The sequence below is a fragment of the Lates calcarifer genome, linkage group LG4 (genome assembly GCF_001640805.2).
Source record: "Lates calcarifer isolate ASB-BC8 linkage group LG4, TLL_Latcal_v3, whole genome shotgun sequence".
In the NCBI taxonomy this organism is placed as follows: domain Eukaryota; kingdom Metazoa; phylum Chordata; class Actinopteri; family Centropomidae; genus Lates; species Lates calcarifer.
In genome coordinates this window covers 17,523,032-17,540,757 of record NC_066836.1, presented here as the reverse complement: position 1 = coordinate 17,540,757, position 17,726 = coordinate 17,523,032, and the positions used below count along the sequence as shown (strand labels likewise).

General features: G+C 43.4%; 1 protein-coding gene across 2 annotated transcripts in view; it reads left to right on the top strand.

The window, feature by feature from the left end:
* Positions 1–17,362, top strand: part of ephb3a (eph receptor B3a) — a 29,077-nt gene extending 11,715 nt beyond the window's left edge. For both annotated transcript variants that reach the window (XM_018677237.2, XM_018677238.1), the window contains exons 5-15: positions 2,333–2,668; positions 3,412–3,536; positions 4,754–4,910; positions 5,118–5,226; positions 5,503–5,555; positions 6,579–6,701; positions 7,413–7,660; positions 10,293–10,508; positions 10,831–10,980; positions 12,696–12,889; positions 15,630–17,362. In XM_018677237.2, the coding sequence (XP_018532753.1) occupies positions 2,333–2,668; positions 3,412–3,536; positions 4,754–4,910; positions 5,118–5,226; positions 5,503–5,555; positions 6,579–6,701; positions 7,413–7,660; positions 10,293–10,508; positions 10,831–10,980; positions 12,696–12,889; positions 15,630–15,741 (1,823 nt within the window). In that variant the 3' untranslated portion in view covers positions 15,742–17,362. The remainder of the gene's footprint in view (positions 1–2,332; positions 2,669–3,411; positions 3,537–4,753; positions 4,911–5,117; positions 5,227–5,502; positions 5,556–6,578; positions 6,702–7,412; positions 7,661–10,292; positions 10,509–10,830; positions 10,981–12,695; positions 12,890–15,629) is intronic.
* The last annotated feature ends 364 nt before the right edge of the window (positions 17,363–17,726 follow it).

Here is a 17,726-nt window from a genome sequence, read left to right as displayed (position 1 = left end):
AAGTCAGAGAAGGGCTCAAGTATCATATGGTGAATTATCAGTGCTAGGCTGTATCAATCATCATTTAATTAAAGGGATTTCTTTTCTAAGAAATCAGCGTATATCCTCGGTCTTTATTTTAACTTCACTTCATCTCTACTTCTCTACTTTCATTCTCTACTTCATCAAAAATGTCATTGTCCAAAAGAAGAAATAATTTTTTCATCTTGTTTTTAAATTATTTAGTTTTCTGCTATCATAGCGTCCTCTGCATTGGTGTTCAATGAGGGTGTGAATTCATTTTATTATTTTACAATTACTTTACAATTTACAGCAACATTTTTTGTCATTTGTAGCAATATCTGTTTAAGCAGGCGATGAAGTAGTTTGTTTCAGTGTACACTCAGGCAGTTAACCAGTTGCCAACATTGTTATCTGTTGCTTTTTGCTGTTAGTCCCATCTGTGACTGGAGCTCTCCGTATGTTACTCTGTGATTCTGTTCACACTAGCAAGTTAGGGTCCACTTTCCAATGAGTGGAAGTTGGTTAGCCTAGCTTGCTAGCTGCTGCTTCATGAGTGAAATACAAACTTAGGGGGCATGAAAGCTCCTCCAAGATGTTGCAAATGGATGGTACATAACCAATGTTTTTTGGCTTTGTTGAAAAAGGAGGAAAATGTCTTGTATTAATGCTCCTGTGCTTTACAGGGCAATGACATGCCCTAGACGCTAGCCAACCGTGGAAACTGACAGCGACAGCTCTCAAATGTCAGTCACATATTCAGACACTGTTACCACAAATATGTCCAAAAATGCTTTCATCCTCTCCTATTATTTTACTCTCTATATTCTTACGCAGAGAGAGAATTCAAATTCTCAGCTCAACAAATTTGCAGCTTCATGTCAACATTTCAAATGGAAATCGTGTGTTTGGTGGTAACTAGTGTGGTCTGGTGCTGACCGCAGCGTCCATGCTCGTTCTGCATGGACGGGCCTCTGAGAGAAGACCCAGCAGTCGTGCTGATGGAGAGCGACATGTGCTGCCTTGACCGTGTAAAATCACCCCCCAGGGGCCTTTCGCCGCGTTAAATGACACACACGGCCCGCAACTGTCTTCCCCAGATCCTCATCGCAGGAACACTGTGGACTCTGACATTGACTAGTGCACACGCAGACAGGCGGGCAGAGACACAAGCACCACCTCCGACTAAACGTGCAAACACACACATATACACACACACAAAAACACAGGCCTGACAGTTCTGTCCCCGCGGTCTGTCAGAGCTTGTGCCAGGCAGCCTGTGCTTTGTGTTGGAAGTGGTGTGTTGCACAAGAGAGGCTCAGCCAGTCAATGGCCGGCAGCTTGGGCTCAGCGTGTGTTTTAGATGGGTGTCCAATTAGAAGAGCCTCCACTCTGAACTGTGTCTGCCTAATTAGAAAGGACAGGGCGAGCGAAACACGGCTCAGGGCGAGCCGGCTGAGGAGCTGAACTCAGCGGACAGGCAGTTTCAGCTGATGGCCTGGGAACCTTCTCTTCCTATTCCCTCTCTCTCTCTCTCTCTCTCCCTCTCTCCCTGCCACGAGACAGGTTAGAGTTTCTTGCCGCTGGAAGCTTAGAGGGAGAGCCCTTCTCCTCTTTCGCTGTAATAGGATGAAAAGCACGTACGGTGAACCAATCTTTGTTGCCTCCCTCTGCGGTTATCACACTTTATCCAGGTTTCAAACACTTTTCACTCAAAACGCAGCACCGCTCATTGAAACGAGGTGGCCTTGGGTTATACTGATACTAGAACATGCATTTCCATCATGAGTGGATTAGCCAAGTTCTACGAGCACCAAGAGGGGTTGTGCATGAGAGTGGACGTGGGCTACAACGGCAGAGCTCCATAGGAATGTTTATTTCCTTAAGCAGCATTACTTAGTGATGAACAGTGGTGTTGTGCTTCTGCATGACAAGTTGTGCTTATCCTCCTGTTTCTGAATTTGTTGATTTATTTATTTGCACCAGGAAGGATTTTTCCCTCTTGTTATGTTGTTACATGTTTCCATGCCCTTTGCTCAATACTAAGGATTTGTTTGGGGCATGTAAGGCAATATAAAACATTTATTTGTGCAAAGGGATTTTATAAAAAAGAATAGGATTACACTCTAAGCCAGTTTCTGTACATGAAATACTACCTCCTGTTGCCTTCTTACAGAGATATTAAAACATTTTTTTCACCAGTGAGGGAGGATAAGGTAAGCTTTGTGTAGGGGACATGACTAAACTAAAGCCTCAGTTGTGTGTTTTTTCCTGTTCTGCCTGCCCACCTTCTTAAACACCTACGTGTGTGTCTGTGTATTCGTCCGTGCAGCTATCCCCTCGGCGCCTCGCAATGTTATATCCAGCGTGAACGAGACCTCGCTGTCCCTGGAGTGGGATGAGCCCGAGGACACAGGTGGCAGGAGCGACCTGGTCTACAACGTGGTGTGCAAGAAATGCCTGAGAGACCGGAGCCCCTGCACGCGCTGTGACGACAACGTGGACATCGCTCCTCGCAGGCTGGGGCTTAGGCAGAGGAAAGTGGTGGTTAGGAACCTGCAGGCTCACACGCGCTACAGCTTCGAGGTGCAGGCTGTCAATGGGGTCTCTGGGAAAATCCCCACCTCGCCCAGCTACTCCACAGTCAACATCACCACCAACCAAGCTGGTTAGTAGAAGAGGATATGTCAGTGTCACTGCATATGTCCACAAACCAAGTTAATTCATAGAGCCGCTCTGATCAATACCATTTAGCATCATGATGAAACAGGCTGGTTAGTGGCTCCTATGTTCAGTCAATGTCAATGAGTGTCTTAATGAGCTCTTAGTATCCAGAGCAGTATTAACACCAACAGTAAACACTGTTGAATAAGCTCAGCGAGAGCGACAGATGGAAAAGCTCTCAGCTGGAGCGCTGCCTCTCTGAGCGAGTTGCAGGAAAGGCAGATAAAATGTAAAGTATACTTTATATCTGCACTGTCAACCAGGAGTCTCACGTTACATCACTGACAATGTCACCTTTCAACATCTCCACTTAATATTTGCAGCGTCATCATCAACCAAACTGCTCAGCGCCTTTCACAGACTGTAATTACTCTCCCAGTTAACCTGCACTTAATCCACCTTGCTGCAGTTTATGGACCCAAGACAGTGACTGTCAATTGAGTCACTTTCAGGCCTCACAAATCAATAAACTGAAGAACGGTGAAGGTGAAACGTGCACCACTTTTCTTAAACTGTTCTGGTTGAGGTATTTTGGGTAATAATTATCTTACTGAGATGGTTTGTGACTTCAAAAGAGAAAATCTTGGCATCTCAGAACTTAAAAGTGACGATCCCCCAGCTCGCAGCTGTGGTAACTTTCCAGTGCCAATGTAAAATAAACCTCTTCTCTCTGGTGTCCGCCCGCAGCGCCTTCAGCAGTGCCCACCGTCCATCTGATGCGCTCCACCTCAGACACTCTCAGCCTGTCGTGGCTGCCCCCAGAGAAACCCAACGGGGTCATCCTCGACTACGAGATTAAATACCATGAGAGGGTGAGCTCTGACTTTTTAGCTGTTGCCTTAATGTAGGTCACAGTGCATGCTTATTGGCTTTGAAAATCTACTTTTCCAGGCCTGTACAGAGAGAAGCATTTATATGGATGCTGAAATATGTAATATTGAAATGCGATGTGTGTGTGTGTGTGTAAGTTGAGTCTAGAAAACTCAAGGAGTAGGGGCCAGTTAGACCCAGCAACTGGTGATGTAAATGCTGCGTCACTGGTATAGATCAAATTCCCCTTTAAAGCCCTGCTGATCTGATATGGACATTTCATGATCTTTGATGGTAAAAACATAGATCTTAGACCTTTGCCAAGCATTCAGACTAAAAACAGCACTGCATTAAAAGAATGTATGGTTGGTGGGGCCGGTTGTTCAATGAAGCCAGTAAGGTCAGTGAAGGCTTAACACAGCAATGTCACTTGCCTGTAAATCAGGCAGTAAAGAATAGCCTGTTGCATTGCACATCCAGTTGCAGTTGATTGAAGCTCGACTGTGATACACATTAGTGTCTGTTATTTCTATATTTAAAGCTTATTAAAAGAAGAGCTGTGCAGTAATAGAATTGATTAGCAAACTAAATAGTCACTTCCCTCGCATCTTTGAACCGACTGGAATTATTCAGATTAGCAAAGTGACTAATAATGTCCACTTTTAGATGGGGCTATAGTTTTTCAGGCACGCTTTTATCTAAAAGTGACAATTGCAGGATCAGGGTAAATATGTAGTAGAATGGTAGTTCAATCAGAGAAGAATCAAACAATCAGCAAACTGCATCAGTGATGTTGGTTAGCAGTATTCATCCAGAGCTAACACTAGCAACATTAGCCAATAGGTATACCAGGCAGCAACAGTGTAAGACTGTGTGTGTGTGTGTGTGTGTGTGTGTGTGTGTGTGTGTGTGTGTGTGTGTGTGTGTGTTAAGCTAACTTATAGTCTGGTTAACTTGCTAAATAGCTAAACCACAGTGACCACTGTGGCCACAAGTGACAATTACAGCATAACAGTAAATGAAAAAAATGAACTATAACAGCAGCACAGGAAGAAAATAGTCATAATTAACTGAGATTATTAACTGTCAGCAATGACTGAATTTTGTTTTTTATCATGTTACTGAAAACCAAAAGATGGATTCCTCTCCCACAGCCATCAGAAAATTATCAGAGGACTCTTGACGATTGCCACTTTAACAGTTCTTGTTTGTTCTTCAGGGCCAGGCAATGTCTCACACCGTAACAGCCCAGCACAGTTCAGCTAAGGTGGAGGGGCTGAGGGCTGCAACGCCCTATGTGGTGCAGGTTAGAGCTCGCACTGTTGCTGGATACGGACGCTACAGTAACCCCATGGACTTCAGCACCAGCCTACACAGTACGGACAACCTCTCCCCCACTTTACAGTCTGTTCTTGATGATGTGCTGCAACAGATTTCTTAATGAGGGTTCCAGCTTAATAACTTTTACAGCCACCTTAATTGGTGGTCATTACACATGCAGAACAGGCCACCCTTTAATCTCTCAAGTAGTGTGTGTCTGCTGTTATTTACTCATTTGTGTCTGCCTGTGCTATTTGGTCCAGGTGACCCTCAGAAGTCGGTGCAGGACCAGCTGCCTCTCATCATCGGCTCGGCCTCTGCGGGCCTGGTGGTCATTGTTGCCTTGGTGGTAATCGCGGTTGTCTGCCTCAAGTAAGTGTTTGATTTTTATTACAGACAGCTTGAACTACATGTTTCATTTTGTTAGTTAGACTTTGAACAAAGAGGCTCATTAAATTTTAACGTGCTTGCAAAGTGTGTATACTTACTCTTTAGCTTCAAAAAGCAGGACAGAAAACAGAGCTGCTCTGTGAGTTTCTTCCTTGGCATCTGTAGACGAGTTCGATATTAGTTTGATTTGCTGTACCTGGAAAGGGTCAAGACTGAATTATGTGAATGTGACTTTGTTTATGTGCTGCTTGTTTACAGGAAGCAGCGCAGCGGCTCAGAGCTGGAATACACTGAGAAACTGCAGCAATACAGTAAGTTTATGTGTTCAGCTTGGGAACTCTCCCCTCTGTCTCCTCTTTGGTCATGCCTGTACAGTTAACCGACTGATTCAATCAATTATCCAATCACCTGACTGAGGCAGGAAACAATTTCCCTGTTTGCTCAGAGGAAGTCCTGACGGATAGATCAACTGAGGTAAAAAATATGAAGTGGACACAACTATGTTTTTATTAATGCAATGTTTTGATCCAAATGGTCCACTTTTTTCCTTTAAATAATTCAATATTATTGTATTTGAAGTTCATATTCAATTTTCTGAATCAACATACTCAAAATATCAATTCCAAAATTATGGTTTCCTATTACTGATTGCAGGCAAATTTAGATTTGATAAAAGAGGCTAATTTCTGGTGGGTGTCACTGTGAACTATAGTTTACATATGATATAAACTATAACATCCCAGGTCAGTGACCTTTGCTGCATGTCAACCCCCCCCCCACCACCACCACCTATATTTCTTGTCTGCCTCTCAACTGTATATTGGCAATTACAGACAAAATTACCAAAAATAATTATAGCTCGACTTGAATACATGTAAATTTAAATACGTAGCTATATTGGGATTTCAGTAATGGAAAAAGACTAATAGTTTACACCTGTGCTCACAGCTCTGTTAGGCCATACTTGAACTAAATGCTAACGTCAGCATACAAATATATTCACAGTTGCAGTGCTCATGTTGTGTAGATAACATTTACCATGGTCACTGTTTCAGTTTAATATGTTAGCACTCGACATAGGCTGAAAGTGCAGGCTGATGGTAATGTTATTAGTCTGGTGGGTTTTTAGCAATAAACTAAGGTATCACATATTCAATTTTGACCTGATAGTGGTGACAGATGAAAAATCTGGATCATTAAAGTGATCGGGGTTCATCCTCTTGAAACCATTAATTTCATGGCAGTTGATCCAGTGATTTAGAGAATTCAGATGCACTGATGTGTTTTAACTCAACAAAGCGGATATTAACTTATCTTTATCTTTTCCGTCTCAGTTTCCCCGGGGGTCAAAGTGTACATCGATCCTTTCACCTACGAGGACCCCAACGACGCCATCCATGAGTTCGCGAAAGAGATAGACATCTCCTGCGTGAAAATAGAAGAAGTCATTGGCGCAGGTAAACAACTCTGTCGTTTTTGTCTAAGAGGATAGAGAATGATTCAGGTTTATTAATCATTTATTTGAACAGGAGTGTGCCATCAAGCCCTGAGGTCTGTTCTGTAAGAGAGTCCTCTCTGGGAGAAAGGGGGTTAGGATTCAGAGTGTGCATGAGAGCTGCAGATTGAAGTGAAAATCTTTTCTGTAGCTCTTTCCCCTCTAGTCTGTTTTTTTATTCTCTCCAGCAGCATGTTGTGTCCTAACTTCACCTCAAATGACAGTCTGCTCCTGCTCGTTCAACCTTCCTCCCTCCCTGTCTTTTCTTTCTTTCTGTCTTCCTCTCTCTCTCTGTCCCGTGTAAACATTCGTACTCAGGCACCAAATGCAGATCCCTCAGGTTCCTCGCCCATCCTCTGTCTCCCTCCACCGCTCCCAGGTTACACACTCGATCGATACCAGCCACTCCCTCTCTCCCCAACATCTTTGACCTCTGACCTCCCGTCTTCTCCTCCTCTCTTTTCTAATCCTCTCCCACAGTTGACGCTGACCCTCAACTCTTTCAAATCAGCTCCTTCACTCCCGAGTCCGACCAGTAACGCTCCCTTTCCCTGCACCGCTTCCCAACTTCCCCTTTCCCTCCACCCCTCCTCTTCTTTGCTCCGCTCACTCGACCCCTCTCCCCCATCACCCCCACCCCCCCTCAACCCCCCACCTTGTTCTCTCACCCCAGGTGAATTCGGCGAGGTTTGTCGCGGGCGTCTCAAGCAGGCCGGTCGCAGGGAGATGGTGGTGGCGATTAAGACGCTGAAGGCTGGCTACACCGAGCGCCAGAGGCGGGACTTCCTCGCCGAGGCCTCGATCATGGGCCAGTTCGACCACCCCAATGTGATCCGGCTCGAGGGCGTCCTGACACGGAGCTGCCCCGTCCTCATCATCACCGAATTCATGGAGAACGGAGCGCTCGATTCCTTCCTAAGGGTAAGCTTGGCGGGTGGTGCGTGCCGCATTGCTCTGACAGAGAAGATTACTTTCTGTTTGTATCAAAGCTGAGAGGAACACACACGCAGTCAGTCATTCTCCACACCTCTGGGTTATCGGAATGTTTTACTCTCTGTAAAACACCCTGAGGCGTTCACTTGCTGAGTGATAGAGATTAAATGTGCAATATAACGCCTGGAGACAGCCATAGTGTCTCTGCTTGACGTGACTGACTGATGCTGACAGGCTTTCCAATGCACAAACTCCTGGTGGAAAACTGTCACACAGCAGACCTTTGGATAGGTTTGCTTCTGCGTATTAGAGAGTCTTTGTACGATTACAGAATACATTACTGATCAGAGTTTTTTTGGTTCAGACCACCACCACCTACACAAAACGCTGAACAAAGGCAGGATGAGAAATGAGGTGTCACACAGAACAGTTCCAGCTGCGTGGGGCCTGTTACATGTAATTTACATTCAATAAAATGTGTTTTCTCGCACGGCCGCACTGTGACGGAGTCGGCTTCCTGTAGCTGTTAGGCTAAATGAGGTTACTTAATGCTTGTGGGGAATCAGTGACATGCTGCTGCCTTTGGATGTAGTTCATGTTTAAGTTATGTTGCATAAATGATGAGTAGATTGGTAGAGTTATCAATGGTATTGATGAATCCCTTGTTTTTTTCGTCTTTTTCGTTTCTTGTCTGTATGGACACATAAATACAAAAGGCAAAAACGATATTTAAAGAAGAAAAAAGAAAAAAGACATATACTGGAGTTTTATGATTTGACAAGCTGATTGAATATTATACAGTATTATCGTATATTATATATAAAGATTTGCAGCACTTCTCTGTCGTTTCATCTTTGGGGTTTGGACTAACTGGCAATTTGAAGATTTCTCACTGTTTAATTAAGTTAATCTGCCAGTTATATTCTCAAATAATAACTCCCCACATTTGAGAAGCTAAAACCAGGAAATCTTTGCAATATATTTTTTTTTTTTTTTTTGAAAAGTGACAAATGATAAACCACTTACCAGATCATTTTCTGTAGAAACCTGGGCTCTTGGACATTGTAATGAACACAAGACAATTAATCTATCATTTAAAAAAAACTGACCGATCGATCAATAATGAAAACAATCAGTTTATTTGTACATCTGATAGTCCAGCCTGAGCTTTTCCCTCCTTCTCACCCACTCCTCTCACTCAGCTGTCCCACAAATAACACACACAAAAAAAATCTCCTCGGCCTGTGCTGTCCTCACCCCCGCTCTCCCGCCAGTGTCACACTGCCTGTGACTCAGAGGAACTCTGAGTTCTGCTCTAACTAAGACACTATAGATTTAACTCACTCTCACATGCACAAACTGTCTGGGTGTGTCACACACATGAGAGTGCCTACGGCAGCTCCTTAGAGACATGGACACACTTGTACACACACACGACATATGCACATGTAGAAACACTATAGATATACAGAAATAACACACACACACAGACACACACACACAGACATACACACCACCATGGCTTTGAAGGCCTGCTATGAATCATGGCTGTTTATACATCCATCCATCCTGGCTTGTTTTGCTGTCAGACCTCATTGGAGTGTGCAGACTACAAAGCAGCATGTTTATGGTTTTGTCATGTCACGTCTTGTGTTCTCTGCTCTCCCGTTGTGGAGAAAAAGAAGGAATTGATTATGTCGAAAATTGTTTTTTCCACCAAATTCTACTCGGATTAAATATTCAAGTCATGAAAGAAAAGTTCAGTGCAGCTTTAGCTTTGTCCTGGTTTGCAGAATTATGATTTATCGGTATTTACTGTGTATCGATCAGCATTCCATTGATTCGTTTTAGTCCAACTCTCACACATCAGGTTTCAAGAGCCTTCACAGGTTGGAGTGCTGATTTATTACGATATCGAGTTTATCCCGCTGTGGCACGCTTCATAAACGTGGAGAATTGTAAATTAAACCCTGAAAGCCTTAATCTCAGATTCGTTTCATGCCTCCCAAATGTTCACATAAAAGGGCAAAAATCTGAAAATCATGGACTTTCAAATGGGGGAAATGAGCTTTGAGCAACATGCCGTTCTAATTCAGTCAACCGGCCGATTTCTGCTTTAATGTTCACAAGCAAAAACAAAACAAAAAGCAAACAGAGCTTTTTGCCTAAAGGAATTCATGAGAATAACCGTGCCGCCTGTACCTGCAGCTAGTTTGTCAGTCAGTTGGAAAATGAAAATAAAATACCTGCAGTGGATTGGTTTGGATTTCAGCATTGCTTGTTTGTGTTTAGAGTCGATATTAAGCCCTAATGGCTTTAGTATGATAGTAAAGACTCTAATTAATCAGCTAATTGGACAGCGTGCGTGAAAAGGTCAGCTGTCAGTGACTGTCAGTAGCAGCTGTGAAGCATTATGACAGATGTCATGTTTATGTTGCCTCAGTGACTGATTGGCTCTCTGCTGTTTTCCTCTTCTCTTTATCCCCCGTACTCCTCCCTGTCATCTATTTCTCCATATTTCAACACATCCTTTCCTCATGTCTCTCTCTCCGTTGCTGATCTCCCTCTTCATTAACCGCCCTCTCTTCCTCCCTCTCGCTCTGACTGTTGTTTTGTGTAGCTAAACGACGGACGCTTCACGATGACACAGCTGGTCGGGATGCTGCGTGGCATCGCTGCGGGCATGAAGTACCTGTCAGACATGAACTATGTTCACCGAGACCTCGCTGCCCGGAATATCCTGGTCAACAGCAACTTGGTCTGCAAGGTCTCTGACTTCGGCCTGTCACGCTTTCTGGATGACACTTCAGCTGACCCCACTTACACAAGCTCCCTGGTCAGTATTATGCGTGTGTGTGTGTGTGTGTGAGAGGGTGAGTGTGTGTGCTCTGCTCTTCTGTGTTTGTCTACTCTGTGCATGTTTAATCGAGCTTGTTAGTTTGCACTTGTTTCACATGTGCATATGGATGCGTGTGTGACTACTCATGTGTGCCAATATTTGCGTTAGCACGCAAGACCGTCTGTGAAATTTGCATTAGCTTCTGCATGTGTGTGTTCACGCTGTCTCCTTGTGTTGTTATCTGATTGTAGTGTCCCACAGGGTGTTAATACCATTCCGCTCTGTTCTTGTGTGTGTGTGTGTGTGTGTGTATGAGCAGGGAGGGAAAATTCCCATCCGATGGACAGCACCGGAGGCCATCGCCTTCAGGAAGTTCACCTCTGCCAGTGACGTGTGGAGCTACGGCATCGTCATGTGGGAGGTGGTGTCCTATGGGGAGAGACCATACTGGGACATGAGCAACCAGGATGTAAGTTAGCATGACAGTCTCATGTTGCAAACCCATTTCTATAGACTAGATGCACACACAGGAGTTGCATGTGTAAGTTTAGGGCCGGCTGACAGTTTTTCTGAGCTGCTGTGGCTTTGATTTCCAGCGTGACATGTTGGACCTGGGCCTGTTCTGCTGTCTTTATCTCCTCACTGCAGATGCTGGTGCAGCTGTGTTCTAGTTTTTACCACCTTATTTACAGCCCTAGCCTGTTCACCCTCCACAAATCCATACTGCAAAGCCTCCATCCTCACACACACACACAAAGGCATACTCAGGAGAAGCTTTTTTTTTTTTTTTTTTTTTAACAGGCGTTGTTACCTGTAGGCTATCTGCACTGCACAGACATCCTAACTACAGTTGTGAGCTTGCAGGAAAGAAAAAGAAATCTCTTGGTTCCTCCTCCCTGAACAAAGTAACGAAGCAATGTGTACACCTCTACTTTATTCTCTGAGGAATATCTGCTCCGTATTGTGCTTCAAAAAAGAGAGTTGTAACGCTGATAGCAATAAAGCAAAAAGCAAAAAAAAAAAAAAAAAAAAGAAAGGAGCCAAAATGAAAAACGCCAGTAATGTATGTATAACTTTCATAACAAAACCCACATGCCGTAATGAAAGCATCAAAGTAGAGGCCCTCTATTGTTCCCAACAGCCTTTGTGCCACAGTCATCGCTCAATAAGCAACAGAGTCAACAAATACGAGATATAAACAGAGGTGCTCACTGGCTACAAGCACGACATAAAAATCAAAGGACAAGCAGCAGGAGAAGAGGAGTGCGGCAGAAATGCTTTATTGTTCCCAAATGGCAATTTTTTATTGTTGTGGGGAGTTAAAACCCATACAGAGCTTATGGAGGGAAAAGCAGTTGCTAGGCGAAATCAAATCAATGAGCGAACGTTTTCATCCCCCACTTATTGTTTCTCCCATCAATCATGCCAGTTTTGAAGTGACAACTTTTAGAATACTTGAGAATATTGTTTTTATAGTTTTGTAAAGATACTGAAAGGAAGATTGGAATATGTGACAGCGTGAGCCGAGGAACTGCCTAATGTAGGACATAATACGGTAACTGGGGATTGTTCTTCCATCGCGGTAACAAAGGCCAAACTGAGTGAGCAGTAACACAAGCCAGTCAGAGCCAAGTGTTAGCACTCTGAGGAAACGCCACATGATTTTGATTGAATCCTTGTGTGCAAGATACTCTGGGTCAATATTTAGCACAGTAAATGTCAAACTTAATGTTCATTCGAATGTGTTTGTGTTTTTAGTCATGCTAATAGTGTGGTTTTACAGATGGTAACGTCAGTTGACCGTTGTGGTTCAGAGTGAAATATCTTAATAGTTATTGGACTGATTGGGATAAAATTTTACCAAGAGGATGAATTGTAATGACTGTGGTGACACCCTGACTTTTTAAATAGCTTTGGCTAAAGATGGAAAATACCCACAAAACTAATGACAGTCCTTTTAGCCTCTGCTGTACTTAGCAAAGTAGAAAATGTTAGCATGCTGTCATCCCCAAACTAAAATGGTGAACATCATCTGCCAAACCATGCTAACATTATCATTGTGAATATGTTAGCATGTTGATGTTAGCATTTAGGTAAAAGCAACACTGTGTCTAAGTACAGTCTTGCGTAGCTGCCAGCATGGCTGCTGATTCTGAGCCTTGTTAATAATGACTTCCTGTTCAGGTGATGACGGCAGTAGAGCAGGACTACCGGCTGCCCCCACCCATGGACTGTCCCATGGTGCTGCATCAGCTGATGCTGGAGTGCTGGATGAAGGAGAGGAACCTGAGGCCCAAGTTCTCGCGCATCGTCAGCACCCTGGACAAGCTGCTCCGCAACGCCGCCAGCCTCAAGGTGGTGACCAGCACCTACTCAGGGTGAGTTCACATGCAGAAGCAGATTAAAGTTGTCAGTATGTTTGAAACAAACTGGTTTGTACAACATATCATCCTTCCAAGAGGACCTGAAGGTTGGAGCGATGTTTGTAGCTGTTCAGAGTGGCCACAGTTGAAGGTGGGGTGACAGGCTAACTATCAGGGAGATGGGTGCAGTGGGATAATTGTTCAAATGGTGATAACTTCACACACTTTCAGCCATTTGAAATATTGCACGTAGTTGTACAAAGGAAAAATCAGTTCAAACCCTGCTTCCTTTCTCACCTCCACTGCATCAAGTGGGCGAGCTTGTTGAATTGTCAGTTTCGGAAAGTTACAGAAATTGATGGATGCAGCCTCCCCCTAATTTCCAACATTGGAAAGATGTGGGTGGAGGGGGTTTTAGATGCTGCTCAACCAACCGACAAGCACCTCATTTGAAGTATACTGACACCTTAATCCCTCACTTAGAGACAGAAGTAGTTTCTAAAGAAAGATTCATGTCATAGTTGCTCCTTAGCTTTGTTCTCAAACTGCCTTCTGTAGGCTGCAGTGAATGGGGAGAAGTGGATGGAAGTGTTTGCCTTTGGAAATGTGTTATATCTCACTTCTTCCTTTTTAGGAAGAGCAAAGCACTTCACTGTTGCCACCTCGGCAAGTTTGTTGCGAGATTTAGCAACTTTTCAGACAAACTTTCTGAATTTACTCTCCAAGTAGCTGCAGCAAAAAAGTCTCACTGAGTCTCCAGGCTATGAATAAAAGGTTGAACCAAATGAATGTTCAGCTGCAAATTAGTGCAACATCTGACCGTTCTGAGGAATCTCAGTTCACAACAGCAACTTGAATTCACAGCAAAGGCAGAAGCTCACAGTAGAAATGTTTTAGTATTTGATAACTAATCATTAAGTCTGCAATGTCTCAGTTTGTTGTTCTGTTGGCGGACTTGGCAGCAGCTGTAGATGACCTTTGTTGGAAATATATGCATTATGCTGTTGGTTTTTCCATATAGGCACAAAATGCTTTTGAGGTTTTTCTACAATTACAGCAGAAATAGTGAAAGTAAAAGAAAGGGGGGTGATGCAATTCCTTCTCTTTCACCTTATGTGAAATTGTCACCTGCATTGTACATGACGGCTGTGAGGCTGAGAATGAAGACTACTCCTGCTGCAGAGACGAGCAGTGCTGTGCCTCTGGGCTGTTGGAATAAGATGTCACAGTAAAAAAAAATATGGCTGGCCTAAAGAGAGGCACAACAAGGTTCATGCTTGTTGGGTCTGGTTTGTTTTATGCAGTCAGTTGATTTGGGAGGATACTTCTTTGAGCTGAACTGTTTTGCTGCCAGACAGACATCTGCCTCTTTTTCACTGACACCTCCCTTGGAAGTGTAGAAGTTGACTTATTCATAGGTAGCCGTCCTCGTCTTGACGCATTGTTTTTCAGCTTTGTTGTTCCTCGCAGTGACTCCAAATGTTTCAGCCATTTTTACTCACCTGTTTGTTCTGAATTTTGTTAGCCTGGCATCCAGTCAACTGTATGATTAGTGCTGGTTTACATGCTAGATGCTCAGCTCAATACATGCTAGATGTATTGATGTATAATGAATCAAGCGCACATCCTCAACTCTGTGACTATGCCGTAGTTTCCTGTTTCCGACAGGCACAAAAGGCAGAATTCATACATATAGTATTGTGCCAGCTTCTTGGCTCACAGTTTCACTCTAACACCGAGCCCCAAGGGCAATTCCAATGCCAGGATTTGGGCTCAGTGAAGCTAATTGTGTGTGGAAATGTAATGGCTGACCTCGGTTTAATTCTTCTATACTTGGCTGGATGCTGGAATATAGGTGATAGGACAGACAGCAGCCAGAGCTGCTGATGTGGAAAAGCAGGAAGTGATGAAGTGTGAGTAATAAGGGAGATTGAGGAGAAGCTAAAAGAGAGGAATGTGTTTAATTAGGTTGCTAATGAGCTTTTTAATGCATCAGGGGAGGGCGCGCCCGGTGCTGTGATGGGCGAATAGGAGAGGGATATGTGTGCTTGTGTGTGTGATGCTTGTGTGTGTATGCATGTTATGCTACGTGTCGCTGTGCGCAGATGACATGCCAATGATTAATTTATAGCCTCATCTGTATGCAACAGCAAGAGAGATAGACGGAGAAGGAGCAGGAGGAAGAGAAGGAGGGAGAAAGGATCATGTTGTCAGAGCATGATTTAGAGAGCGTCTCCTGTGTTTGCGTGTGTGCATCTGAGGCGGCGAACGCTCGCTGCTGCTCACCTACAATTGGCTGCTCAATGATGTTGGGCCAGATAACGGAGGGAGGGGGAGGATATGAGATGCAGTGCTATCTGTAGAGTATCTTCAGCCACTAGGGCCTTAAAAACAAGGACACTGGCCGAGGAACAAAGGACACTCGGAGGCTGCAGCGCCTTTTCCAAGATAGCAGAGGAATATGTTGAAAATTTATTAAAACTGGAAGTGTGATGAATAGATTTGGCTTTGAGTTGGACTTTGTTTACAGCTGATTAAACTCAGCATATTCTTGTGGTGCAGGTTTTTTTTTATTGTTTATAAGCATGAGGTCTCAGGTGTATTTACTATGCAGAATATAGCTACACTGACACCAAGATGGATTAGACCTTTATCCACCCTCAATGAAATCACTTAGCGCAGTAATAATGAGCTGTATCTTTAGTTTAAAGTGGCTGTGAACCTGCCGCTGACCTGTGTGGCTTTGTGTTGGCAGGGACCTGCTGCGGCTCGGAGGAACGCTGCCGGGACACAACAGGAAGAGTCCGGACAGCAGTCAGGAAATCGTTCGGCAACAGATGAGCCAAACTCTCCCCATCAGAGTGTGAAAACCAGAGGATACAGAACAAATTAAAAAAGAAAAAACTACCTAGAAACTCTGATGCAAAAGAGCGTGATGTAAAATAAAAAGAAGAAAACAAAAGAAAGAAGCTCCGGCTACAGAGAACGAGGACCGTTGTTTTTGGAGGTTTCTTTCCGAACTGGAGATTTAATGTCCGTTTAAAGAGAACTTTCCATTGCAGTGTGTGTGTTCATTACTTGACACTTGTGGATTTGTGACTGTTGACATAAAGCCAAACTTCCTATTGCCCCCTCTCAGGTTGTGTTTGCATGTCTGCATGTATTTTTTCTGCTGGTTGGGAATCAGTCTTTCCTTCTCTTCCTTTCCCCTCAGACTGAGGACGGGAGAGCTCACACAGATGATAGGATTCAGTGTCTAGATGATACAACAGTGCCAAGATAAAGCAAACATTTGCTTAAAGCTAACTCTTAAGACATCTGTAGACCTTCAATCCAATCAATCTTTTCTGGGTTTTTTTTCTACCCAACCAACTGTTTTATTTTACTTTTTTTGGAAACAAGAAAAAAAACACACACTTTTCATCCACTTCCTCTTAAATACTGTCTTCCACATGTACTGGGAGATATACGTGTTACAAATCTGTACAAAGCATCTGAGTCTTCACACCGTCTCTCTCTGTCTGCCAGAGATGGGAGAGATGTTAACTGACACTGTGCGGGACACGTCATGTGCATGCCAAAGTGGAAGCTTCTTAAATACAAATAAGTTCCACATTAACTGTTGCTTTGGTGGCATTTTGCTGTATGGACTTTTAATGTCCATGTTTTTCTTAATCTTATTTGATTCATATTCGCATTGTTTTGAATGCTAAGTTATTATCTATTACTGCAAAGAGGTGTTTTTTTGTGTTTTTTTTACAAGTACCGGGGCTTAACTTTTTTATTACGATGCTTGTTTTTTCACACATTAACAAACCAGACAGACATGAATGAGTGAATTTAAGAAGGAGTACGCTCTGCTCGGACAGAGGAATCACCTTTAAAAACCACTGAGGAGACTCTGTCGACATCGCTGTTAGGCATTAGTGCTGTGTTGTATATTTTACTTTGGCAAACGTGTTGCAGATCAGCGAGAATTAAAAAGGTCAGTATCTAGATGATAGCATTCATGACCTTAATATTGACCTGACCTACAAACATTGATGTAGAACAAATCACTCACTGGTTCATTTCTCCTGACATGTTTTTCTTCAGCACGCCAGCTGTCAGCGCAGTTCCTATTTAAAAACAACTGCCTGTATATAATACTATATTTCTATTAGACCAATCTGCTCAGCATTTCCAATTATCTGACCTGACTTTGGCCTCTCTATGACCCTCGTTTATATGCTTGTTTGTTTATTGTGGAGGAGCAAACAAATGGAGAAATTACAGTTTAATGGTCATTACATATCTGAAACTGCAGTATATGTCAAAATGAAAGACGAAAATGAAATGTGTGTCTGTTAGGGCAGACTTTTTCCTGTGCAATTAAAGGTGTATTAGATTGTAAAAAAAAAAAAAAAAAGCCAGAAACCTAGAACAAAAATAAGCATTTCTCTTTCAGTATTTTTACGATAATCATATGCAAATAAATTATTAAACGGATCTCTGGTATTCTCTTTGATTTCTCAGTGGGTTCACAAGGCTGAGGTTCCAGGTCTCCTCTGATCCAGCCGAGGGATGAAAAGAGGGAATAGCGAGTGTGTTTTACCTCCTCAGTCGGAATATCGCAGCAGCTTTGGAAATGGACTCATTAAGACTTAAGATTAATCAAAGGCCGGTCCATGCGGCTCGCCAATTAGCGAGACCACAGGACTATTCTGGGGATTTCGGTCTCAGCTGCTGCTGGAGATGCTTCAAGGAAGCAAAGTTAATCTGGCTTCACACCAAATGTCAGTGTTGTTTGGCTTTAATCTGTCAACCAGGACACTAACCGGGTCTCTCTCTGTAGCGCTGCAGATGAGTGAAG